Genomic DNA, 27628 nt, shown 5'->3' on the forward strand with positions numbered 1-27628 from the left:
GACGTGTCAAGTCAATATAGTTCAATCACGAAACAATTTTTTTGGCAAATAAGATTCACCAATTCTTTACACACTTTTTCCCACACATTTTTCACAAAGATTCACACATCTTTACAAATGTGTGCATTTATGTGTGCACACATAAAAATGAATGACATATGCTTACACACTTATCCCAATACTGTGTGTGTGTGCATATGTGTTAAGGAGAATGCAAGATGGGCTGTTAATGTGCATAACAACCGGCCATTGTGCACATTCACCAGGCCTTATAGAGAATGTGCACATAACCCTTCCATTAAGAAGGAATTGTGCACATTTCCCAGTCAGTATACATAATCTCTAACAGGTCTTGGGAAATGTGCATATATCAATAGAAATTTATTTATTTATTATTTGATTTATATTCCGCCCTTCCTCCCAGCAGGTCATTATGCATTCTCATTCTCCCGTCATTATGCATAATCTCCAGCGGGCCTTGGGAATGTGCAAAGCTTGGATAAATTCTGTGTATTCTCTGCACACGTACATGCAGGTACACACATTCACACACACAGCTGTGTGCAAAATGGATATAAGTTAGCATTTATGCTTCTGTGGGCGCTGGTTATTTACACTTGATAAAGGGAATGTGCAGAGGCATAAATGCCACGCCTGCACACAAAAGCAGAACACATCTTTCATGGATATGATTATAAAAGCATTCAGTAAGTACTCAAAGACATCTGAGAACTGTGATCATTATGCAAGGCAAAGATAAAGTTGACACCTCATTTGTTAAATATCAATATTAGAAGTAAATTAAAATTAAAAGCAACAATTTTTAGCCAATACCTCCTGGAGATTTTTAAACTCCTGAGTGTAAAAGTCTGTGAATATCTTGACTTATCACAATCAGTTATTTTTTAAAAAGCTAACCTTTGATGATCAGCAAATATTCCCAACAGTAATGTAACATGATTATTTGAAGTCGCAGTTTATTAAATTCTGTAATACCCTGCTCTATATCATGCACACAATACAAATTATTATTACAGTAGGCCCCCACTTATACGGCAGGTTAGGGACCAGACCACCGCCGAAAAGCAAAAACTGCCAAAAAGTGGAACATTGATCAGCTGTAGCGTGGGGAGCTCCAGCTGACAGCGCTTGGCCCCTGAAGCTCCCCGTGCTACAGCTGATCGAAGTTCCACTTTTCTGTGCATCGCCCTCTCCCCCCCCCACTTGCTCGCTCACTCATCCTCATTATGGTGGGGGAGTACTGCTCCCCTTCTACAGCAGGCTCCCTGCCGTGGATCACAGGGAGGGAGCTGCCTGCCACCTGCGTCTGCTCGCTCGCCCTCTGCTGCCTCCTTTGCTCATCCCCCCTTGCCTGCTCACGCCCCTGTCTGTTCACTCTCTTGCTCTCCGCCTCCTCCCTCGCTCGTCCCACCCTTGCCCACTTGCCCTCCCCCGCCTGTTCACTCACTTGCTCGCCCTCCACCTCCTCCCTCACTTGTCCCCCCTTGCCCGCTCACCCTCCCCCCTGCCTGCTTGCTCACTCACCCTCCACAGCCTCCCTCGCTCATCTCCCCTTGCCTGCTCGCCCTTCCCTGCCTGTTTGCTCGCTCACCCTCCCCTGCCTGTTCACTCGCTCACCCTCCACTGCCTCCCTCGCTCATCCCCCCTTGCCTGCTCCCCCTCCCCCCACCTGTTTGCTTGCTCACCCTCCGCCGCCTCCCTCGCTTGTCCCCCCCTCACCTGTTCGCCCTCCCCTTGCCTGCTTGCTCGGTCACTCACCCTCCGCCACCTCCCTTGACAATAAAATGGCGCCGGATGCCCTTCTCGGACTCAGCTGCTGAGTGCGTCATCAGAGCTTGGAAACGTTCCTTTTTAGAACTACAACTCCCATCAGCCCAACTGTAGTTTAAAAAAGGAATGTTTCCAAGCTCTGATGACGTGCTCAGCAGCTGAGTTCAAGTAGGGCATCTGGCGCCATCAATTTGTGCACTCAGCGTCTCTCTGTATTCTGGCAATTTTCCACTGTGAAAATGGAACAAGCGCCGAACATATGGAATATGGATATAATTCAAAACCGCCGCATTGGCGAAGCGCCGAGAAGTGAAGTGTCGGAAAGCAGAGCCCTACTGTATTGCTGTTGTTATTTGATTTATATCCCGCCCTTCCTCCCAGCAGGAGCCCAGGGTGGCGAACAAAAGCACTAAAAACATTAAAACATCATAAAAACAAACTTTAAAACACATTAAACCAAAACATCTTCAAAAACGTTATTTAAAAAAAGCTATCAAAACATTTTCTAAGATTAAAAACATTTTAAAAAAGAAGGTTTAAGAACATATTAAGCAATTCCAACACAGATGCAGACTGGGATAGGTCTCAACTTAAAAGGCTTGTTGGAAGAGGAAGGTCTTCAGTAGGTGCTGAAAAGATAACACAGATGGTGCCTGTCTAATATTTAAGGGGAAGGAGTTCTACAGGAATTCCACAAATAGAAATCAGGTGGTTAGGTATACGGGGAGGGCATCTGAGCGCTGGGAACACCTTGCCCAAGAAATCCAGTGAGTACCCCTTGTTCCTCTGCCTTGCACAAAAAGTAAAAATGCTGCTCTTTCAACAGGTCTAAGTTGCTGCTGGATTTTCTATCGGGCTATATGGCGTTTCCAAACAGCTCACATTTCCAATAGGCTAGTTGCTTCTTCTCTAGTACTGCAAAACAGTGTTGGGAAGGGTGACTGGTAGGCAAGTAGAAAGTGGTATTTTGGGGGACAGTGGAACTGTTGTATATTGCTCCTGCCTGCTGCAGATCTCCCCTCCTCACTCTGGAAGTTCAGTGGAGAAAGAGCAAATATGTGGAAATCTGAAGTTGACTAGCAATGTGTAGTTCCAGCCTAAGAAGGGATAAGTGCAATACTGATATCCACACTATTAAAGCCTTGGATTTTTCAAACCGGCAGCCAAAATCTATAAGAACACAACAAAAAGAAAAAGGAAGCTATATTTTCAGAGAAAAACCAAGCAGCGAGTCACCAGTTGACCTCTGTCAGCTACACTTTTCTTTAAAAAGCACTTTTACGTAGATCACATATCTGAATCTGAAGCATGCAGAACAATCTAATAACTGAACTATTTCCCTTACTTATGGATAATATCTAAGAAAAAAACCCTGTCATTACTGCTGTACTTGCTATAACTTCTGTATCTGCTTATTGAACAATGATGAACAGAGTATTACCTGTCTTTGTCCACAGTAACAGGTGCAGGATAGGACTGGTTACTTCTATTGCCAGTGCCTAACTGACCATAAGAATTTGCTCCCCAGGCATACAGCATACCTTTCTCTGTTAGCACTAATGTATGTGCATAGCCACAAGCAACCTATAAAAGAAAAAGTGTCTAAAATAATTTGTATTCTTACATTTTTGTATTTTATACCTGAAAATTGTTTTTTTAGAAGATCCACAAAAATGTTAACACAAACCAAATGCAAAATACAGTTGAATTATTTCCTACAAAGTGAGGTTCACATACCCAACATTCTAGATGCTGATCTCTAACTGAATTGGTTAGAAATATATCCAATTTCCAATATATCACCCTGTGTCCAATCTGTAGGTGGGAGGATATGGTGTGAATACATTTTGATACTTAAGCAATCTGTAAATTCAAAACTGATAGAAGGCTGTCATGACAGCATGCAGGGTTACAAACAACTAAGGGAACAGAAAAAGTTAGCAGGTAGGCTACCTCACACCTGTTGTCCCTACAATCACAACACACCACCTCTTTGATAGAAAAATCCTTAATCCAATAACCTGGGAGTAAGTACCATTGAACCCAATGGAGCTTACTTCAGAGTAGACAGGTACTGGATTGCAGCCTAAGTGTCTCAGGTCAACATTGCTCAGGTTAACTTTGTTCATGAAGCCACTGCAAGAAGAAAATTGAAATAAGGGTATAAAACTCATCCCAAGTTCTTTGGAAAGAAGTCTTCTCTAACTTCTCAGTGAAATGTAGGTTTAATTGGGCAGGGTTTGGATTCCCCTTTCCATTTCATAGGAGCTGGTTAAGTAAACTCTAGCATTATGCTCACTGAGCTGGGTTTTTTGTTCTTGCCCCTGAGGGTTTTTTTCCTAAAGATATTTTGTACTTTTATAAACCTTGGGGTTCCTCCAGATGTTGTTACCTCCCTCTTGTATGTAGATAGAGCTGTTTTGGTTACCTAAGTATCCACACTTGGAGAATGAGTTTGCTATCAGTACAGGATGAATCAGAAAGTCTGCTTGGTAGGTCTGGATCTGAAGACAAAAGGAAACATACCCGCCGTACATGAATGCCTTGTAAAGCTGCAATTCTACAAGGTGTTGGTTGATTGGCACTATTTCCCAATCCAAGCTGGCCATTACCATTGTAACCCCAAACATACACCTTAGAAAGGAAGATAATTCCTATTAGTATGCAGGAATAAGAATCAAGAAGAAAAAAACAGATGTATACAATTCACTATAATATTTGTGTAATTCACTATGGTATGTTTTAAAAAACTTTTCTTCATAAGAAAGTAAGAAGAGCCTGCTAGATCAGGCCAATGGCCCATCTAACCCAGCATCCTGTTCTCACAGTGGCTGACCAATTGTCCATGGGAAACCCACAAGCAGGATCTTGAATGCAACTAGACATATCTCTGTGTGTTGGGAGTTTAGTTCTGTTTCCTGACTCCTAACTGAGCACAGCGAGCTGTGTCAGCTGGTCAAGTGGATATACAAGTGAGCCAGCTCTCAGAGAGCAAGCGAACAGGGAGAGCTAACGGGAGTTTGGCAGTGAGGTTTAGTGGGATAGGTCCCATGAAAAAAATTCTTGAGGAGTGCAGCACATACTAGTGGGACTCTCCTTTAACCTTCAAGGAGGACAGAAGAAAGCACAGATCGTTGCAAAACAAGTGGGGAGAGGAAACAAAAGGTAATAGAGACTGTAGGCAGAAAGGACACTCCAGTTGTGGTGACCTGCAAGGTGTGTGCAATGTTTGCTTTCTTGCCTGAGAATTACATGGCGTACATGTGCAACAAGTGCAATCTGGTGACGCCGTTGGAAGAAAAAGTAAGGGGCCTGGAGCAGTGGGTGGCCATGCTCAAGAGTGTAAGAGAAAATGAAGAGTTCTTAGACAGGACGCTGGAACAACAGCATGTTGAAGCAGAAGGTATTGAGGAGAGGAACAACACAGTGGAGGAAAAACTGTGGAAAAGGGTGACAGGAGCAGAAGTTCTAGAAGACACACTGCACAATGGAATTATGGAACCATTTTCAGGTACTTTAGGATGAGACTCGAGGACAGCCAACAGAGGAAGAATTACAGGAGACCCCACGCCACAGCAAATGAGAGGCTTAAGCTCAGTCAAACAGAAGCAATTAAAGCACACCCCACGACAAGAAGAAGAAGAATAGTAGTGGGAGATTCCCCACTGCATGGGATTGAAACCTATGCTGAGAAGACCCATGGACTCGTCAGGTATGCTGTCTCACTGGAGGAAGGATTAGAGATGTAATGGAAGGGTTGCAATCACTCATAAAGCCCACTGACATGTATCCCTTTGTTCTAAACCATGTGGGAACAAATGATACTGCTGAGCAGCGCTATGAAGACATCAGGCCAGACTTTAAAGCTCTGGGAAGAAAACTCAAGGACTTCGGGGCCCATATAGGTTTCTCATCCATCCTTCTAGTACTTAGAAGAGGAGTAGAAAGGGAAAGAAAAACACTCTGGGTGTATGGCTGGCTATGAAGGTCATGCTGACGTGAGAGATTTAGATTCTGGGACCACAGGCTACGCTTCCTGGAAGATGGATTGCTGGCAAGTGATGGGTTGCACCTCGCAAGGACTGGGAAGAACGTGTTTGGCCACAGCATGGACAACTTTATCAGGATGGTTTTGAACTGAATCCTAAGGGGAAGGGAGACATAAATTTGGAGATAACAACTGACGAAGGCTTATGCACAGTAACAGGAATTGAGAGAACAGCTCTAATGGGGCCCAGTAATAATCTTCATAAAAATGTAGGGAGGAAGCCAGACCATAAATCACATTGTATTCCATGTCTGTATACAAATGCCCAGAGTATGGGAAACAAACAGGACGAACCTGATCTCTTAATGTTTGTTGTTATGTGCCTCCAAGTCAACTACGACTTATGGCGACCCTATGAATCAGCGACCTCCAAGAGAATCTGTCATGAACCACTCTGTTCAGATCTTGTAAGTTCAGGTCTGTGGCTTCCTTTATGGAATCAATCCATCTCTTGTTTGGCCTTCCTCTTTTTCTACTTCCTTCTGTTTTTCCAAGCATTATCTTTTCTAATGAATCATGTCTTCTCATTATGTGTCCAAAGTATGATAACCTCAGTGTCATCATTTTAGCTTCTAGTGACAGTTGTTTTAATTTGTTCTAACACCCAATTATTTGTCTTTTTTGCAGTCCATGGTATCTGCAAAGCTCTTCTCCAACACCACATTTCAAATGTGTTGATTTTTCTCTTATCAGCTTTTTTCACTGTCCAACTGATCTCTTAATACAGGAAGGTAAATATGAAAGGTATAACTGAAATTTGATGGGATGACTCCCACGACTGTAATACAGCAATTGAAGGATATTCAAAAAGAACATAAGGAATAGAAAGAGAGGCGGAGTCGCACTATATGTTAAAAATGTATATCCCTGCGCAGAAATACAGGAGGATGAGCTTGGTAACCCCATCAAGAGTATCTGGATTAAAATTAATGGGGCAAGGAATAAAAAGAAAATGATGGTTGGAGTCTACTACCAACCACCCAATAAAGGAGAAGGATGAAACTTTTGAAAAGCAAATTGCCAATGTTTCAAGAGTTATGGAAATATATATATGCAGAGAGACTCAGCGGTCTGAGCTGCGTGTGTGCCAGTGTGTATTTATTTCAATAGCAGGCTTTTACCCTGCATTTAGATCTCTGAGACTTAACACTTAGTAAAATAAGGAAAACCAACTTTATTTATAGAAATACATAGTAGATAGGAAAGGCATACCTAGTTCTAACTAAGTTGGAGGCACAATGCCCAGACTTGGGTATTGCCCTCATGGCTCAGGAGAGACAGCTAACGCAAAGATGTCTCCTCTCTTCTCAGACAGTCGAAAAAGAAGGCAAAGGAAGGAGAGTCTGGTCAGCTTCCCTGAGCATATCAGTTTACCAAGGAAGGAAGTCAGGCAGAGAAGAGCACAGGTAAAGGTAGGCAAACCTAGCCAGCTGGAGGACCTTTACTCTATCTTCCTTCTGGAACACACACAAAAAGAAGCCAAACAGGAGTTGCTCTTGCCCTACTTCCAACACCCCTTCTCAACGGGTGTTTGGTTCAGCCCATGAGGTTCATTTTGTCTCGCAGCTTGCAGTATCTGACGTTGCCCAATGCCTTTGTCAGAGTGTCTGCAGTCATGTGTTCCGTTGGACCATACTCCATCTTGAATAGTCCTCTGCAGTAGCTATCTCTAATGAAATGGTGCTTCATGTCTATGTGCTTGGTTCGTGAACTCACCCCTTCTGACTCCATGAGTCTGATTCATCCTTGGTTGTCTTCATGCATCACAACAGGCCCAGGAATAGAGATACCTAAATCTTTGAACAGTTCAAGTAGCCATGTCAGCTGTCCGCTTGCTTTAGAAGCGGACACATACTCTGCTTCTATGGAAAAGAGTGCTATAGTCGCTTGTTTCTTACTTGCCCAGCTGATCACTGAATCTCCATAGTAGAAGGTGTTTAACTGGTGGATTTTCAATCTGTAGTGTTCAGTCCAATCAGCATCTGCATATCCCATTAGTTTGGGATCTCCGGTAGCCGCTAACTTCAGTTTCATGGTTGCAGTCCCCTTCAGATATCTTGCCACTCTCTTGATTGCTTCCCAGTCCTTCCTGACTGGCAATCTGGTTTTTTTGCACAGGTATTCCACCACTGCCGCCACATCTGGCCTGGTAACAGCGCTGATATATAGAGGTTTCCCAATGGCTTGTTTTGATCTCTCAACGTTTCCTTCAGCATCTGGCTTTTCTTGAATATCTACTTGCAGCCTACAGCTTTTCCTCCTTGAGGAAGCTTGGTCAGTGTCCAAGTTTTATTCTTGTGTTTTATTCTTCCAGCTCTTCCTTGGCTGCCTGCCTCCACCTCTCAGCTTCAGTTTTGGGTAAGGCTTCAATCTCTTTCCAGTTCTCTGGCTCTGGAAGTTTATATATCACGAGATAAGCAAGTATTTCTGGTGGTACACCTTTGTTGGTGCATCCAGAGCATGTGGGTGCTGCCGCTTTGGCTGCCCCTTCTGGCTCTGATGTCTCTTCTGGCTCTGACTTCTCGCCTTCCTCTGCTGGTGTATTATGGTTATACCTAACGTTATACCTTCTGTTGTGGAAGAATAGCTCATTTTCTTCTTCCATTTCACTGTCATCTGGTTGGTGTGCACACTTTCCTTCATCAAAGTGGACAGCTCTGTATACTCCAACTTCGCCAGTTTTGGGATCTATGACTCAGTATCCCTTCTGTGCTGAAGAATACCCAAGAATTCCTTGGCACATTTTGACCTCTTTTGTTTTGGGTGTGTACAAAGGCCTTGCAGTCAAATACACGAAGGTGAGACACACTTGGTGTGCGAACATGCCATAGCTGCAAAGGTGTTTTGTTGGTTGCAGCTGCCAGAAGTCAGTTCTGCAGATAAGTGGCAGTAACTATTGCTTCCCCCCGGTACTTCTGTGGCTTCCAGCAAGGAACAAATCATCCGTCCAAGAGTCCAGTTCATGCATTCCGCGACCGCATTTTGTTCTGGAGGTCAAACAACAGAAGTCTGGTGCTCTATACCTTCCTCATGTAGAAAGTCTTGCATAGCCCCGGACACAAATTCTCCTCCATTGTCAGATTTTATAATTTGTGGCTTTCTGCCAAATTTGTTGGACACAATTCTGATATAGTGCTTCAATTTTTGAACTTGACTTTTCTCTCTCATCAGGTACATTGTAGTATACCTTGAATAATCATCTATGAAGGTAAGCATGTATAAATTTCCACCCTGTGATGGCATTTTCATGGGTCCACAAAGGTCTGTATGAATTAATTCTAGAGGTCTTGTAGTTTTCCTTTCACTTTTCTTAGGAAATTTTGGTTTCACACTTTTTGTCTTTGTAGAACATTCACATTTTTCTGTGGATTTACATGGTCCAATTTTAATGCCTCTAGCCAAATTTGCCTTCTCTAGAGTACTGATTCTGGCTAAGCTAGCATGTCCCATTCTTCGATGCCAAACACGTAAACATCCAGAATCACAGGTTTCTTTGGCTGTATTTGTATACATAGATTCAAAATATTCCAAATGCAAAAGTCCATTTTTCAATTTTGCAGTACAACACACTTCTCCTTGGTCTAAAACCTGGCAAATTTTGTCACAAAAAAAGTTCACCTCCAAGCTCCATTATTTTAGTGGCACGTATTGAATTATTTTTAAATGCTGGAATAAATAGGCAATTTTTCAGTTCACGCTCTCTGGCGCCCTCTGGCATTTTGCAAAGCAGCTCCGTGCCTATTCCTTGCGAACAGAAAATATCTCCTGATGCTGTAATTACATTCTGTGCATGGGGGCTAAAGTTCTTAAACAATTTTTTATTATTTATTAAATGTGCGGTACAACCAGGGTCGATTAAAAGTCTGGTTTTATAATCATCATTCTTTCCATCAGATACACAGAAACAGGAATGCTTAATTTTAGTTTGGCTATTTCATTTTCTTTCAGCTTGCTTCTGTTTAAAATCAACTCTTTCTCCTGTCTCCCTTCTAGGACAATCTCTTTGAAGGAGATTAGGAGATTTGCATTTGAAGCAATTCTTCCTTTATTTGTCTGTAACAAAGCCCTGCTGTGGCTTCAGGACATGACTCATCTTTCTATCCTGGCTTTGGTTGCTATTTCTGCCCACAATAAAATTTGCTTTTTCAGACAGGTTGTTCCTGTCTCTCTTTATAGTCCTGATCTTTCAGATATGACATAATCTGATCCAAATTCAGATCTGTCTGTTCTAGTATGCAAGCCATGACACAATGATGTTCACTTTTTGGAGGCCAGTAAAATAACTTTTTGTAAATCTTTGTCCAAAGATCTCCCACAGGCTTCTAATTCTCAGAGCAGACTTGTAAATCTCTCCAGATGTTGATTCAGATCCTCTGTCAGATTTTTTCAGTGTGTACCGCGACTTATAGAGAAACATCACGATTTTTAGATTTTCTGTGATATACATTTTCAAGCTTCTCCCATACTTTTTTAGCATTTCTACAGCCTATGCAACAACAACAAACTATAAAGCAGAAATAAGAAGAGACTTCACTTTGGTATGCTTACGCTTCCAGGATGCAGTGACTGCTTCATACACTGCTGAAGGTTCAGGATCAGTCAGAACTCCATGCAGATTCTCCCCTTCCAAAAGCATAATTGTCCTTGTCCAGCCTTGGGATGCTTGTCTTAAGTGTTGATTCTTTAGCCATGGTTTCCTATCATTTGTTCTGCTTTTCTTCCTCTAACCTAGTCTCCTTTTGATCTCTTTGTAAATCACACACAGTACTCAGCTTTTAGCTTACTGGCACAACTCGCAATTCAATTTAGCTTACTGGCACACATAACCCTTTGTTATGGAAATATGTATATGCAGAGAGACTCAGCAGTCTGAGCTGTGCGTGTGCCAGTGTGTATTTACTTAAGTAGCAGGCTTTTACCCTGCATTTAGATCTCTGAGACTTAACACTTAGTAAAATAAGGAAAACCAACTTTATTCATAGAAATACATAGTAGATAGGAAAGGGATACCTAGTTCTAACCTAACTAAGTTGGAGGCACAATGCCCAGACTTGGGTATTGCCCTCATGGCTCAGGAGAGGGAGCAAAGACAAACACGTCTCCTCTCTTCTCGGACAGTCGAAAAAGAAGGCAAAGGAAGGAGAGGCAGGTCAGCTTCCCTCAGCATATCGGTTTACAATGGAAGTAAGTTAGGTAGAGAAGAGCACAAGTAAAGGCAGCAAGCCTAGCCAGCTGGAGGAGCCTAATTCTATCCTCCTTCTGGAATAAACAGGAGTTGCTCTTGCCCCACTTCCAACATCATGGAGGCATGATGTAGTAGTAATGGAACTTCAATTACCCCAATATCTGTTGGAAGACAAATTCTACCAAACACGGCCCCTCCAAGAAATTCCTGACTTGTGTCGGAGATAGCTTCTTGCTACAGAAAGTGGAGGAAGGAACTAGAGGATCAGCTACCCTTGACTTTATTCTAACCAATAGATATGACTTGGTGGATGAAGTGGCAGTTACAAGAACTCTGGGGAAAGTGACCGTGTTAGACTGCTGTCTTTTCGGCGCCAGCTTAAGACTTGCCTCTTTTCTATGGCGTTTTAATTTAAATTTAAATTTTAAAATTTGTGTAATTGATTTTAGATTCTTTTTCTTTTTACATGTTTTTGTTGTATTTAATATGGGATTTTATGAGATGTATTTGTATTTTTTTGTTGTACACCGCCCAGAGAGCTATGCTAGTCAGGCGGTATAAAAATCTAATAAATAAATAAATAAATAAATAAATAAATAAAATACTTGAGTTTTTGCTTTTAAAGGAAGCAAAAGCTGAGAGTAACCATACACGTAACCTGGACTTCAGGAAAGACCATTTTAATGAACTCAAAACAATTATAAGTAATGTTCCATGGCAAGCGACCCTAATGAGAAAAGGAGTCCAAGAAGGGTGGGAGTTTCTAAAAAAGGAGATTCTAAAGGCACAATGGCAAGCAATTCCAACAAGGAAAAAAGAGGGAAGATAGCAGAAGAGCCCAGTGTAGCTTTACAAAAAGCTTAGAGATGACCTGAAAACAAAAAGGTCAATACCCACATCTTCACAAGTACGACTAGTGGGGAGGCGTGAGAGGGCCTTCTCGGTGGCTGCCCCCAGGCTTTGGAATTCCCTTCCTAGGGAGGTAAGAATGACCCCCTCTTTGCAGTCCTTCCGCCGACAAGCAAAGACCTTCCTATTCCAACAAGCCTTTGGAATTGAAGGCTAAGGATAGGGCGTGAAGGGTGCTGCATTGCTCATGTCTATTGTATCATTTTTAAACTAGTCTGAACTCTTTTAGCTATATGTGTGTATGGTTTTAATATTGGAAATAGTTTAATTTTATTTTAATGTAGACTTTGTATGTTTTTAATTATATGTATTTTTTATCTGGAAGCCGCCATGAGTTCCAGTTTTGGAAAAATGGCGGGGGATAAATAAAGACAATAATAATAATAATAATAATAATAATAATAATAATAATATAGGAAGTGAAAGGAAGGCCAAGCCACAAAGGAAGAGTACAGACAGGTAGCATGGAATTGCAGGGAAAACATCAGGAAGGCTAAAGCAGAGAACGAGCTGAGGGTGTTTAGTGAGGAATGCTAAAAGCAACAAATAGACACATCCGTAGTGAAAAACAGAGAAAAGAAACAATAGTTTCGCTATTCAACGAGGATGGCAAAATGGTAACAGATGACAAAGAAAAGACAGAAGTGCTCATTTCCTACGTTGGCTCAGTCTTCTCCCCCAAAAGGGCCTATGATCCTCCTGGCAAACATGAAATTAAAGGGGCAGGATTGTAGCTTGAGACTGATAGACGAATGGTCAAGGAATGCCTAATCACTTTGAAAGAGTTCAAATCTCCAGGGCCCGATCCTACATCCTAGAGTATTGAAGGAACTGGCTAAAAACTCTCAGAACCACTGCCTATTATCTTTGCAAAATTAATGAGGATCAGTAAAGTGCCAGATGACTGGAGGAGGGCTAATGTTGTCCCTATCTTCAAAAAGGGCAAAAAGGAGGAACCTGGGAACTGCATGCCAATCAGCTGGACATCAATCTCTGGAAAAATTCTGGAGCAGATTATAAAGCAGTCAGTCTGTAAGCACCTTGAAAACAATGCAGTGATTACTAGGAGCCAACATGGATTATCAAGGACCAATCCTGCCAGATGAATATCATTTTTTATCAGGTAACCTCCCTGGTAAACTGTGGGAATGCTATAGACATAGTATATCTCTGGAACTGGAAACAAAGCCCTATAAGGAGAGACTGAAAGAATCAGGCATGCCTAGCCTTGAAAAGAAGACTGAGGGGAGATATGATAGCACTCTTCAAGTACTTGAAAAGTTGTCACACAGAGGAGGGCCAGAATCTCTTCTTGATCATCCCAGAGTGCAGGACATAGAATAAAGGGCTCAAGTTACAGGAAGCCAGATTTTGGCTGAACATCAGGAAATTTTTTCTAACTGTTAGAGCAGCACGACAATGGAACCAATGACCTAGGGAGGTGGTGGGCTCTCCAACATTGGAGGCATTCAAGAGGCAGCTGGACAGCCACTTGTTTTAAGTTGGATTTCAGTACTGAGCAGGGGGGCTGGTCTCAATAGCCTTGCAGGCTCCTTCCCATTCTACTGTTCTGTGATTCTAGGACCTGACTACAACAGCACTCTCCCCTCCTGCAGTTTCCAGCAACTGGTATTCGGAAGCACCATCTCCCACTATGGAGGCAGAGTATAGCCATCATGGCTAGTAGCCATTGATATTCTCCATGAATTTGTCTAATCCTCATTTAAAGCTATCCATGTTGATGAGCAGCACTGCCTCTTGTGGGAGTGAATTCCACAGGTAAACTATGCACTGTGTGAAGAAATGTTTTCTTTTGACTGTGCTGAATCTGTCAGCATCGCGCTTCTTTGGATGTCCATGAGCTCTACTGTTATAAGGGAGGAAAAAAATGTCTCTATGCACATGCATAATTCTATCATGTCTCCTCTGACCCGCCTTTTCTCTAAACTAAAAAGCCCCAAATGCTGCAACCTTTCCTCGTAAGGGAGTCGCTCCATCCCCTTGATCATTCTGGTTGCCCTCTTCTGAACCTTTTCCAACTCTATAATATCCTTTTTGAGATGAGGCGACCAGAACTGTACACAGTATTCCAAATGCGGCCGCACCATAGATTTATACAACGGCATTATGATATCGGCTGTTTTATTTTCAATACCTTTCCTAATTATCGCTAGCATGGAATTTGCCTTTTTCACAGCCACCATATACGGGTGTTATCCGTATGAGTTATCCACTATGACCCATAGGTCTTATTCCTGGTCAGTCACCGCCAGTTCAGACCCCATGTGCGTATCTACATGAAATTAAGGTTTTTTGCTCCAGTATGCATCACTTTAGTTTGAAGAGGTCCTTTTGGAGCTCTTCATGATCTCTTTTTGTTTTAACAACCCTGAACAATTTAGTATCATCAGCAAACTTGGCAACCTCATTGATTGCCCCTAATTCTAGATTCTTTTTGAACAAGTGAAAAAGCACAAGTTCCAATACTGATTCTTGGGGGGCTCTACTTTTTATATTCCTCCACTGGGAGAACTGCCCATTTGTTCCTACTGTTTGCTTTCTGTTTCCTAGCTAGTTCTAGCACTGTCTTATTTGAAGGGCCAATGTAATACCAATCTTTAAAAAGGGATCGGGGGGGGGATCCTGGAAATTACAGGCTGGTTAGCATAACATCTGTCCTGGGAAAATTGGTAGTAAGTATTGTTAAAGATAAAATAATCAAACATATGGCAGAACAAGCCTTACTGAAGCAGAAACAGCATGGCTTCTGCAAAGGTTAATCCTGCCTCACTAACCTATTAAGAGTTCTCTGAGAGTGTCAACAAGCAGACAGAGGCAATCCAGTTGACATGTAATGTACTTGGACTTTCAAAAAGCTTTCAACAAGGTACCTCACCAAAGACTCCTAATATTAGCAGTCATGGAATAAGAGGAGAGCTCCTCTTGTGGATCAGGAACTAGTTAAGTAACAGGAAGCAGTGAGGAGGAATAAATAGACAGTTCTACCAATGGAGGGATGCAGAAAGTAGAGTCCCCCCAAGGATTGGTATTGGGACCTGTGCTTTTGAACTTGTTCATAAATGATCTAGAGTTAGGAGTGAGCAGTGAAGTGGCCAAATTTGCTGATACTAAATCATTCAGGCTTGTTAAAACAAAAAGGGATTGTGAAGAGCTCCAAAACTGAGTGAATGGGCGGTAAAATGGCAAATGCAATTCAGTCTAAACAAATGTGAAGTGATGAATGTTAGGAAAGCAAATCTTAATTTCACATGTATGTTCATGGGATCTGAACTGGCAGTGACTCACTAGGAATGACACCTTGGGGTTGCAGTAGACCGCTTGATGAAGATGCCGACCCAGTGTGTAGCAGTTCTAAAAAGGCAAATTCCATGCTAGGGATCATTAGGAAAGGTATTGAAACTAAAACTGCAGATATCATAATGCCATTATACAATTCTATGGTGTAACCCCATTTGAAATACTGTGTACAGTTCTTGTTGCCTCACCTCAAGGATACTGTAGTGTTGGAAAAGGTTCAGAAAAAGGCAACCAGAATGATCACGCAGCTGGAGCCACTCCCCCCTAACGAAAGGTTGCAGCATTTGGGGATTTTAGTTTAGAGAAAAGGAAAGCAAGAGGTAGGGATGGAAGGATCTGTCAATTTTGGTTGTCTCAGGTTCTCATTTCCCTAATCTCAAATTTGGTTCTCCACATTTCTACACCAATTTGCGATTTTTTAAAAATCCTCATGAAAATTCTTAAGCATTTTAGCATGGATTTCTCCTAATACATTTTTGCATGCAGTTTTGACTAATATACACATTTTTGCAAGCAATTTATCCTAATACAATGCATTTTTGTATGTTATTTTCACCAATATATTCATTTTGTGCACACTTCCCCCTAATGTATGCATTCTTCTAGGAATTGCTTGGTTAGGGAACTGTATCGGAAAATTCAGAAAAGTGCGAATTTTGAAGGATGTGTGTGTTTTGGTTCTCATACTATTTTGGAAAGTGCACATTTGATAAATTCGGCTTTAAATGCAAACTGAATCAAATTTATCCCCCATCCCTTGTAAAAGGTGACATGACATATTTGTATAAAATTATGCATCACATGCATCCCTCTCACATAACACTAGAACTTATGGGTATTCAATGAAGCAGAACGTGAGAAGATTCAGGACACAAAAGAAAATACTTCTTCACACAGCTCATAGTGAGACTATGGAATTAGCTCCCACAAGGGGCAGCGATGGCTACCAACCTGGGTGGCTTTAAAAGAGGATTAGAAACATTCATGGAGGATAAGGCTATCAGTGGCCACTAGCTATGATGGCTAAGCTCTACCTCCACAGTTGAAGGTATGCTTCCAAATACCAGTTGCTGGAAACTGCAGGTGGGAAGAGTGCTCTTGTGCTCAGGTCCTTATTGCGGGCTTCCCATAGGCATCTGGTTGGCCATTGTGAGAACAAGATGCTGGACTAGATGGGCAATTGGCCTGATCCAGCAGGCTCTTCTTATGTTCTACGTAGTACAGACAAGCATCCCATCTCCCAGTTTAACCATCACCAACTTGGTGTTGTCTGGATTCAATGTCAGGCCCATCTTTGATCTGAGGAACATGAAAAATAGAGCTGCATATTGTCCACATACAGACATCACATTCCAAACTTCCACACAATCTCTCCCAACTAATAACTTCACCAAGAGATGACGCAATATAGAATACCTCTATTGCACTGCCTCTTTCTTGGGCACCTCCAATTTGGCGTCTCCAGTTCTGAGACTGGAACCCAGGCAGCTCTGCCACAGCCTTGCTACGATATGTTCGCCCTGCCCAGCATGGGGGTGGGGTGGGTGGGGAGAATGAATAGCTAATGTGATCTTCACCAAGGGCCACCCTGGCCTCTTTTCGCCCCTTCTGAAACACTCTACCTTGCAGCATAACAGAGTTTAGTTCAAATGGTGGGTAAAAGAGGAACACAGAAAAAGATTTTTAAAAGATAAAAAAGCTAGAGCCAAAAGCTCCTCTATCCCAAAAAATAGCGCCCATCAGAGCTTGGGGAGGGCCTACCCTGGTGAAATCAGAAGTTATGCCACCTTTATTATAGGAAGAAGCAATATCCTGAATGTTAAGAAGACAGTTGTTCACCAGACACCATGGAAAAATAATCTGTAAATAATCAGACTTCTGCTAATTAAATGTCTGCCTTAATCAGAGGTGTTGCCTACTCTAGTATTTAAGTGGGAGACATTGCCAGCAGTGTTCAACAACTTAGACCACGCATCATATAAAACTGACCTTGTAATTCTGAAGAATAATCTTACCTCTCCATTTTCTATCACAGCCACTGAGCACATCTGGCCACAAGCAATGTTAATTGCTATCTTATTTTGTAAACAGCTAGTAACTCTCCGAGGAATTGGCTGATTGGCTGTTGAGCCAGATCCAACTTGCCCTGAATTATTGTAACCCCATGTATACACCTGTAAAGAAAACCCAGTGACAGACTGAAATTATATTATGCAATTATAATCCCATATTTGAGAGAAATGTCAGGTATGTTGAATTCAGTGGGGCTTACTTCCAAGTAAATATGCTTAGAACTACACTTGTGTCAAATACAAATGCTAAAACAAACCTCAGTTGATTTAGGACAGCTGAAAACTATCTGATCCAAAACTTTCTGGAAAACCCACATCACTGTGGAAATAATTCCAAAAGCAATCTCTAATGGAAGCTAAATTTCAAAAAGAGTTTATTCCTTCCCCCCCTTTTTTGTTTTTGTTTCTTGATACTAGATAACTTTGGCCACAGTTTGTAAAGTCAACTAGGGCACCAGTATTGGTATTTATCTCAGGTAATATTTCCATGTATATCTTGGAAAACCAGGACAGATATTAACAATAGCTCATTTAAAAACAACATATAATCTCCCTTGTCTAACCTCAGAAACTAAGAAAAAAGGCAAAATTTGATATTTATATATTTTTTGCAGTAGTTATATACCCCAAAAAGGAGTTACCAACGAGCTTTTGGATGGTTATCAGCACACAACTTACACCCCAGCTTTATCTAATGCAGAGTTCTTGCCCCTTCTTGTACTAGATATAAAATTCCAAAACTACTTGCACAAGATTATGATAGCTTTTCTCACCTCTCCATCAGATGTTAAGACCATAGAATGATGTGAACCACAGGCAACTTCAATCACTTTTTTGTTTAACAAGTTGGTGGAGATTTGGCAAGGAACTAAACTCTGATTTGTTGTTCCATTTCCAAGCTGACTATAAGCATTATGACCCCAGGTATATACTTCTCCTTCTACAATATAAGGAGGAAAGAACATAGCAATTAAAAGCCAAGTACATTACAGCCTAACTATCTTTTTCCTAACCAAAGGGGAAAAAATGGTTGAAGTTTCTTTTATTTTCTCCTCTACTGTCATTTAACCACTATATGTACTTAGATCACAATTAAGGGTCAAACTTCCATTCTATTCTTTGAAAATAGTAATGGGTCAAACACAGAAAAGGGAAGGGGAGGGATTGTGCTCTATTAGCATTCCAAATATTACCAGCCTATATTACATTCAAATGAAACAATTTAAATCTCTTGAAGATAACGTGCAAAGTTATACCACCCTCTCAATTTTCAGAAAAAAACCAAATACTACATGCTTACTATGCAATTTAAGGTGTAGTTTTCCACCCTACTGCAACTTTCTGCTGCAGTGAGATGCATGCAGACTAAAGATAGAAAAGGCACATCTCTTCAGTTTAGCATTGCCTCTTCCCATTTCTAAAAAATATCCAAATATGGAAAGGGTTTCAGCTAATTAGCCATCACACTTATCTCTACAAGTGCACTGATCCAGATTCACATCCTCTCTACCATCCACACTTGTAGAACTGAATCAACAGGTACAGGCCTGCTGAAATTCCTTCTGCTTCTGTTCCTTCCAAGTTCCATGTGGAATAGGAGGTAACAGCCATATAAAGCTTGTCAACTTTGCCTTGCTTTGCACAACCCAGTTGCACACATTCCCATTCTCTTCTCCCAAAATTGCTTCATGTGGGGAGCACAGCAGCTGTCAGCAGAAAACTTTGCTCAAAGCTTCAACAGCCATTGCAGAAAGATGTTCAACTTTTCATAATGCTAACAAGATCTAAAATATTTCTGCTTAAAAACATGCAATGACAGATTCTCATGTGCATGCAAAATATGTTATCTAATTTTGAGAATTGTTATTTAATTTTGAGAATTGTATTATTTTATTGAAGTATTATGTTCTATTGATGTATTGTTATGTTCATTTTCTTTTGTAAGCCGCCTTGAGGGCCTTTTGGCCATAAGGCGGGGTATAAATTTAATAAATAAATAAACAATAAAATATGAAACACCTGGGATTTTACTGATGTCAAAAGAATCACATTGAAAAGGAAGGGAAAAGAGAGCTCATGAATACACTTTGAACTGTGGGGGCAGAAAATGTTTCAATACATTCGTTTCCAGCCTTCCCCACAGCTCAAACTCCCTATAGCGTACTTTAGTTTCCAGTAGTTCTATGTTATCCCCACAGTTAACAGGGACCTTGGTGGAACGGACTGTGTAATCTTCATGAATTATGTGGTGGGGGTGGAACTGGCTGAAAGGTGTGTTTGGAAGGAATGTGTTCACCTGAAGCTTCCAATTAAAGCTGTTCATTTCTCCCCCCCCCCTTGGCAAGGATGTAAGCCTTTGGTACGAGCTGAAGGACAAGAGAGAGTACAAGGGCTCTCCATCCTGTGGCTCTCTGCAAGGGAGAGAAAGGAACAGAAGCTGGAGAATGAGATGCACCAGCAGAGAGAAGGCAACCTGATCATGGACAGCAAGAAGGGTTGACACCTCATCAACATTTTTAAGCTGGGCGTCAGGAGCATGAGACCGGGGGTGGAGGATTTGCAATCCTACCCTCCCCACCTCCTAGTCACCTTTATCACCCCAGGCGGCGGTCTGAAGGCACATGAGGCCAGCTCCCTGCTGAAGCTAAGCAGGGTCAGGTCTGGTCAGTGCCTGGATGGGGGACCACCTGGGAACCACACGTCAGCTGCCTTGGGTTTCATGAAAAAGTTTTTTGTTGTTTTTAATTGCTGTAAACCACCCAGAGAGCTTTGCGTATGGGGCGGTATATAAATGTAATAAATAAATAAATGGCGGGGTATAAATGTAATAAATAAATGAATAAATCATTCCCAAAACTCAGCATCACATGGCAGCAATCACTACGGGAAGACTGTGCTGAGCTTTCCACTTTTACCCACAGAACTATAAAGGCCAATCAGAGAGCACTATGAGGGTGAGGGCTCCACCTCCTGATGGCTGTGTTTAGGCTGAGAGTGGGTGGGTGCGATACTGTCCCAGGGTGAAAGTATGGGACAGGTGGAGGAGACAATGGAGTCTGACCACTTCTCAGGTGGAAGCTGGGAATTCCTGAGCAATAGATAATGTCCACATGTGGATGGTGTGAGGTTTCTATTGGGTTCCATAGCTTCCTATATTACATGTGGTTTTATTATTTCATTTCATTCATATGAAACATCTCAAAGTTATTGCACAGTACAACAGAACACATATAAAACAACTGCATATATAACAGTTAAAAGTTTCACATATAAAAATAATGAAAAACAATTACACACATTAAAACAATTTCAAACCAATACAAATACTGACTGAGCTAAGAATCTCCATTGAGAAGGCTTGTTGAAATGTGCTAGATTCGTCATGTTAGGCTGCCAGTATTATATATAGGGGTACCTAAGGGACTGTTGGGAATGGTCATTGTTGAGTGTGTCTGTGGGTAGGCTGACTGAGGTGTGGGTGTATTAGCAGATGTAGAATTTATCTGGATATTGAGTGAGTGGAAGCTTATTGGAAGTTTATTTTATGGATGCTGATTTCTATATACTGTATTACTTTATTTTATATATTTAACTTTTTAACTCTACTTTAAGCACAGGGCATCTTATGGAGGTGGGGAAGACACACCTCTTTGAGGAATATGTCCCATAGTCCTAATATGCTTGATAGTACTTAATCAGAAGCCTAGAAAGCTTAACATGGATATATTCTAAGAGTCAGGAAAGCTTTGCTCTTTCTTTCGTATTTCTACATATAGTCTCCCAATCATACTAGATAATTTAGTGTTTCTAAATCCTAGTTATGCCTCACCGGCAAAACCTGACTATTTATTCCCTGTCTGCTTTTGAATCTCTCACGGTCAAAACAGAGTCCCGAAATCTGGATCATCCAGTTGAAAAAAAAGAGTGCCATGGAAAAAAGAAAGATCACCCCAGAATCAAAATAATATTCCTTATCAATGTAAAGAGTAGATACCGCTTTTCTTTTTACAGTTAAAAATCAAATGTCCCTGTCAAAGTAGACTAATATTCACATTTAAAAGCACACAACTTACCAGTAGTAACTGCAACAACATGAGGGCCACTTCCATAGCTGAGGCAGGCTATTTTTTTGCCGCATAAAATACCTAACCTTTGAGGTTCAGTGCTGCTCTGTGTGTCACCGATTCCCAAGCAACCACTACAGTTAGTGCCAAGTCCAAAAACCTGTTACACAGTGATAGTACAGAAAAATCTTTACTAGCATAACATTTCAAACTGGAAGTTTCATCAAGTGTATTTACAGTTTCTGAGATTTTGCCAGGTATTTTAATCACAATTCTGTCTTCATATTCTGTGTTAAAGACAATCAGAATTCTGCAGCAAGAAAAACTGAATATGGCACCCTAAAAACTTGTGCAAATTAAGCACACATCCAGATATAATGCATCATTTATACTGCTTGCAATGGGGAAATGCTACAAACTATGCAGGACACCGAAGTCCCATGCTCTGGAAATCTTAACACAAATGTGTGCATAGACAAAGATAATCTAGACACAAATAGCTATTCATTGTTATGTTTTCAAGTTACCTCATCATTTTCAGTTGCATAAAGTGCTTCATTGCCAGCACTGCCAAATACACAAGCCTGGCGAATTAACTTCAACTCCTCTTGAGAGTGGAGAGCAAATATTGGCCATTTTCCGACATCCAGCATCTTCTGTTTCAGTTTAAAAAACTGTACCTGCCTAAAGATATACAAACAAAAGTTTTGCATGTTAAAATATGTGAATGCTTCATATTTTTATAGATTTAATTCATAGTAAGTATTAAATAGTTTTGAAACAGCTATCCTGCCCATTTTATGGAATATGAATATAAACTGTAAGAAAAGACAACTAAACGACAGATTAAAAACAAATGGGACAGAAAATTTGGAACCAAATCCTAACGCATGTCACATTAAAGCGACTCCCTCCCACGTTATAAATTTCAAAAGATATGGAACTGCTGCTATAATCCTTACCAATATGTATTTTGCCCACATCATCTACACCTTGGGAGTCAGTTCCTGTTTATGGCAATGTCAACCAATACACAGAAAGGCATTCATTTTATACCCAACAAAATGTGACAACACTTTACTGTACAGTAAAATAACCTACCTTACCTTTTCAACACTCAACATGTCCCTGTTTAGTTTGTTTAGAGATCCAACAAGTCTGTGCCATTTCAGTTGCTTAGAACAATAATCCAGGAAGAGGTGATTAGGGCAATCCCTGAAGCTCTGTCTTGGTACATCTCAAGATTAAAAAGTGATAATCTAGGCCCTTTTGTCCATTATAAAGTTGTGAATAAACCACTGTGAGTGTAGTTGCCAGTGCAGTTTTCAAGTCCATAGTGGACTATGGCTTTATGCACCAAACATATTTCCAGGGCATCTCACAATGAACACGACACGCCCACTCTGCACCTTCAGATAAGTAATTGGCTGCAATTCTTTAGTGCGTGACCACTGCCTACCTACAGATTCATGTCCCCCTATAATAGTTCTTGTTCATAAACATAATGAGCTGACCTGTCAAAATTCCTCTCTCTACCTTGTCCATCTCCAAGAGCTCAGACTGGCTTACCATGGACACAATTAACAATTAACAAAAGCTCATACACAAAGAAGGGGTTTAGGATTGGGCTCTACAAGGTTTGTTTTATTGTTTTATGCTATTATTTGTATTATTTTAAATTGTTTTTTAGTATTTTAAGTGCCTGTTTCATAGTTTTAAGGTTGCGTATAGTTTAATTGTATTTTAATTGTATGTTTTTGTATGCTTTTAACTACATGTAGCTTTATTTGTAAGCCACCCTGAGTTCCAGTTTGGAAAAAGGGCGGGGTAAAAATGAAGTTTCATTCATTCACATTCATGTCCAAAACCAACTTATAAAATTTATGTACATAACATATGTACATGGATGTATGAAGAACAAATCCTGCCAAACTAATCTTATCTCATTTTTTGATCAGGTAACCTCCCTTGTAGACTGTGGGAATGCTGTGGACATAATATATCTCGACTTCAGCAAAGCTTTTAACAAAGTGCCCCATGATTAGCAAGCTAGCTAAATGTGAGCAAGATGGCACAACTATCAGGTGGATCCACAGTTGGCTCCAGAATCGTACCCTAAGAGTGCTTATCAATGGTTCCTTCTCAAACTGGGCAGAAGTAATGAGTGGGGTACCATAGGGCTCGGTCCTGGGCCCAGTGCTCTTCAACATTTTTATTAACAATTTGGATGAGGAGGTACAGGACATGCTTATCAAATTTGCAGATGATACAAAATTGGGGGGCATAGCTAACACCGTGGAAGACAGAAACAAAATTCAAAGGGACCTTGATAGGCTGGAGCATTGGGCTGAAAACAACAGAATGAAATTCATCAGGGATAAATGCAAAGTTCTACACCTAGTAAAAAGAAACCAAATGCACAGTTATAAGACGGGGGGGTACTTGGCTCAGCAATAAGACATGTGGGAAGGATCTTGGAATTATTGTTGATCACAAGCTGAATATGAGCCAACAGTGCGATGTGGCTGCAAAAAAGGCAAATGCTATATTAGGCTGCATTAACAGAAGTATAGTTTCCAAATTGTGTGAAGTATTAGTTCCCCTCTATTCAGCACTGGTTAGGCCTCATCTTGAGTATTGCATCCAGTTCTGGTCTCTGCACTTCAAGAAGGATGCAGACAAACTGGAACAAGTTCAGAGGGCAACAAGGATTATCAGAAACAAAGCCCTATGAGGAGAGACTGAAAGAACTGGGCAAGCTTAGCCTGGAGAAGAGAAGACTATGGGGAGATATGATAGTACTCTTCAAGTACATGAAAGCTTGCCACACAGAGGAGGGCTGGGATCTCTTCTCGATCATCTCAGAGTGCAGGACACGGAATAATGGGCTCAAGTTGCAGGAAGCCAGATTTCGACTGGACATCAGGAAAAACTTCCTAACTGTTAGAGCCATATGACAATGGAACCAAATACCTAGAGAGGTAGCAGGCTCTCTGACACTGGAGGCATTCAAGAGGCAGCTGGACAGCCATCTGTCGGGAATGCTTTGATTTGGATTCCTGCATTGAGCAGGGGGTTGGACTTGATGGCCTTATGGGCCCCTTCCAACTCTACGATTCTATGATTTAATCTGATGCAGAGCTGGTATTTATTATTTATTTACATAATTTGTATCCTACACCTTCAAAGTAGGCTTATATTCCCAGAGTGGCTAACAGAATGAAAAATGAAATGGACTGCCTTCAAGTCAATTCCAATTTATGGGCGACCCTATGAATAGGGTTTTCATGGTAAGTGGTATTCAGAGGTGGTTTCCCATTGCCTTCCTCTGAGGCTGAGAGGCAGTGACTGGCCCAAGGTCACCCAGTGAGCTTCGTGGCTGTGTGGGGATTCGAACCCTGGTCTGCCAGGTCGTAGTCCAACACCTTAACCACTACCCCACATAGTAAGAAAAAAAAAATAGTAGTAGTAATTCTAATTTATGGTATCCCTAGTCAATCTTGAGGAGCTAACTTAAGCAATAGTGTAGTGGCAAACTGAAAAGTGCAGGGTCCCTTCATAACAATCAGAGCCACACACCCTTACAGCCATGCCCCCTTCTAAAGTTATAGAATAATCTGGCCAGGCTCGAGTGCTGCTTTCTGCTTTTGTATCATTGTCACCATCTGACTGTCCTTTCTCACTGTCAGAGATATTGCTTTAATTACTGAATTCAGTGTCTACGTGTTTATCTCCTGCTGCTACCAAACTGTTTTATGATGTAGAAGGGATGCTGTCATCAGGATTCACTGTCACTTCTACAATTACAAAATTCTCAGTCCACAACTTGGCGTTTGAAGTAGGAACTAATGAAGGCTTGCTTGCTCACTGGGATCTGCATAAGTGACTCACAAAGCCCTATAGCAATAAAGAAAAACACAAACATTTTAAAAACTGTGGTGTGCGTAAACTTCCTCTGCCTTTCTTTCTCTCAGGGCTTTTTCACTGCTGAGTGAAGACAAAGCCTGTTTTTCCTAAATGAAAGAATTCACACTCTCTAAGCAAGCCAGGCACTCATTTGCATAAGAATTTGTAATCTTTTGAAGTTTGCTACCTCCTACCCCCTCTAGGATGCACACCTTAACTTGGCAAGGGGGGTTGAGAGTTTCGAAGAAGCTGAGAGCAATACAAAAGACAAAGACAAAGAGCAAGGCAAAGAGGCTAGACTCCTAGCAGGGTCACCCACGGTGGAATGGTCAAAGCTGAGACACCAGACTGTCCAGAGCGAATCCAAACTCAAAGGAAGGCAATGGTAAACCATCTCTGAATATCTCTTACAATTAAAACCCTATGAACAGAGTACAGTAGGGCCCCGCTTCCTGGCGCTTCGCTTCCCGGCATTCCGCTAATGCGGCGGCTTTCATTCCTGGTTTTAAAGCCGCTTTTGCGGTATTTTGCAGCATTTTCGCGCAATGCGCCCCATTATACTCAATGGGGTTCGGCTTTACGGCAATGTCCGCTTTATGGCAGGGGTCCGGAACGGAACCTGCCGTATAAGCAGGGCCCGCCTGTATCCAAAATGCAACACGAGATAGTGCTGGAAGATGAGACCCCCAGGTCAGAAAGCACTCACGGAGCTACTGGGGAAGAACAAAGGACAAGTACGAGTAGCGCTGTGACTAATGACGCAGCTGGGTCAAAGCCAAAAGGAAGCCCAGAGGCTGATGCGCACAGATGCGAAAGGAGAGTCCGGAGTTGTACGACGCACACAGTAGGAACATGGAATGCGATAAGCATGAACCAGGGAAAGCTAGAAATTGGCAAAGAAGTAATGGAATGTATCAATATTACAATACTTGGCATGAGTGAATTAAAATGGATGGGAATGGGACATTTTCAATCAGGACTACAAAATATTTTATGCAGGAAATGAGAAATTAAGAAGAAATGGGATTTCTTAATAGTGAGGAGTGATGTAGCAAAAGCAATTAGGAGATATAAAGCAAGGTCTGAGCGAGTGCTTTCAATGAGATTTAATGGGAAACCTATTCACATAACCATCATCCAAGTCTACGTTCCAACGACAAATGCAGAAGAGGAATTGGAGAGATTTTCTGCAGAAATACAGGAAAAAATTGATCGCACACGAAAGCAAGATGTGCTGATAATCATGGGGGACTGGAATGCAAAAGTAGGGAACAGAGAAGAACTAGGAATTGTGGGGAAATGGGGCTTAGGAGACAGAAATGAAACAGAAGAAAGACATTGAATTCTGTGAAGTCAATAATTTGTTTCTTGCAAACACATTTTTTGAGCAACCAAAGAGACGACTGTACATGTGGACATCACCAAATGGTAAATATAGGAATCAAATTGATTATATAACTGGAAGCAGAAGATGGAGAAGTTCCATACTTTCTGCGAAAACAAGACCAGGAGCAGACTGTGGTACAGATCATGGATGGGTCATATCAAAAATCAGAGTAAAGCTAAATTTAAATAACATCCCAAAAGAATATAAAGATCAAATAAGGAACAGATTTGAGGCTTTAAACTTAGTTGACAGAGAACCAGAAGGATTGAAGTCAGAGACATTATCAAGGAAGAATGCAAAAAACCAAGACCTTTAGTTAAAAAGAGAGAAAGAAGGGGGCGTGGCCAGCAGAGCTGCGAAATGGCTGCATAACTTCACTGCTCTGTTCCCTCAGCCTCCCTAATATTAAATCTGGACATCGTCCTATTCATAAATAAAAGCTATTTCAAGAGGGGAATGCTCCCCAGTATATGTAAAGGAAAAGAAGGCAATTTCGAGGATTATTTTAAGTTGCAAGACACAGAAGGCCCAAGCGCAGCAAAGAGACAACTACTAGACAAGGTATGTGCTAGTGATGTAATGCTGATAATGCGTCTTTGAGGCACAGGGACTGAAATGCCACAAACACTCATGTCTTTGCCCCTCCTCTCTTTACGTTGCATGTTCTATTATCAGCATATCTTAATACCTGCAACGGGAGGAGGGAGAAGCTAATTAAATGCCAGTTGACTCAAAACTGGAGAAAAATAATACGTTATGAAGTGACAGCCACATGGCCTTACCATTTTGAACTCTTTCTCCCACCCTTATCCCAACAAATATGAGACTATATTGGATGATGGGAGAAAATGGCATCACTCCACAAAGCCTCCATGATAAGGCAACTACTACTGACACCAATATCAAGAGACAGTGATTTAGGCTACACGGACCACCAGTCTATCATAG

At 41.4% G+C, this 27628-nt stretch overlaps 1 protein-coding gene across 5 annotated transcripts in view; it reads right to left on the reverse strand.

The window, feature by feature from the left end:
- The window catches only part of LOC133376138 (RCC1 and BTB domain-containing protein 2), a 64297-nt gene that overhangs the window by 32099 nt on the left and 4570 nt on the right, over nucleotides 1-27628 (reverse strand). For 3 of the 5 annotated variants that reach the window (XM_061607594.1, XM_061607595.1, XM_061607591.1), the window contains exons 2-8: nucleotides 21915-22071; nucleotides 21397-21547; nucleotides 18097-18263; nucleotides 17267-17425; nucleotides 4318-4425; nucleotides 3529-3606; nucleotides 3233-3375 (exon numbers count right to left, since the gene is read on the reverse strand). In XM_061607594.1, the coding sequence (XP_061463578.1) occupies nucleotides 3233-3375; nucleotides 3529-3606; nucleotides 4318-4425; nucleotides 17267-17425; nucleotides 18097-18263; nucleotides 21397-21547; nucleotides 21915-22040 (932 nt within the window). In that variant the 5' untranslated portion in view covers nucleotides 22041-22071. Of the gene's footprint in view, nucleotides 1-3232; nucleotides 3376-3528; nucleotides 3607-4317; nucleotides 4426-17266; nucleotides 17426-18096; nucleotides 18264-21396; nucleotides 21548-21914; nucleotides 22072-22493; nucleotides 22646-27628 lie in introns of those variants that run through there. The other 2 variants (XM_061607592.1, XM_061607596.1) reach the window with 2 other exon arrangements.

Source organism: Rhineura floridana, chromosome 2 (assembly GCF_030035675.1).
Source record: "Rhineura floridana isolate rRhiFlo1 chromosome 2, rRhiFlo1.hap2, whole genome shotgun sequence".
Classification (NCBI taxonomy): Eukaryota; Metazoa; Chordata; class Lepidosauria; order Squamata; family Rhineuridae; genus Rhineura; species Rhineura floridana.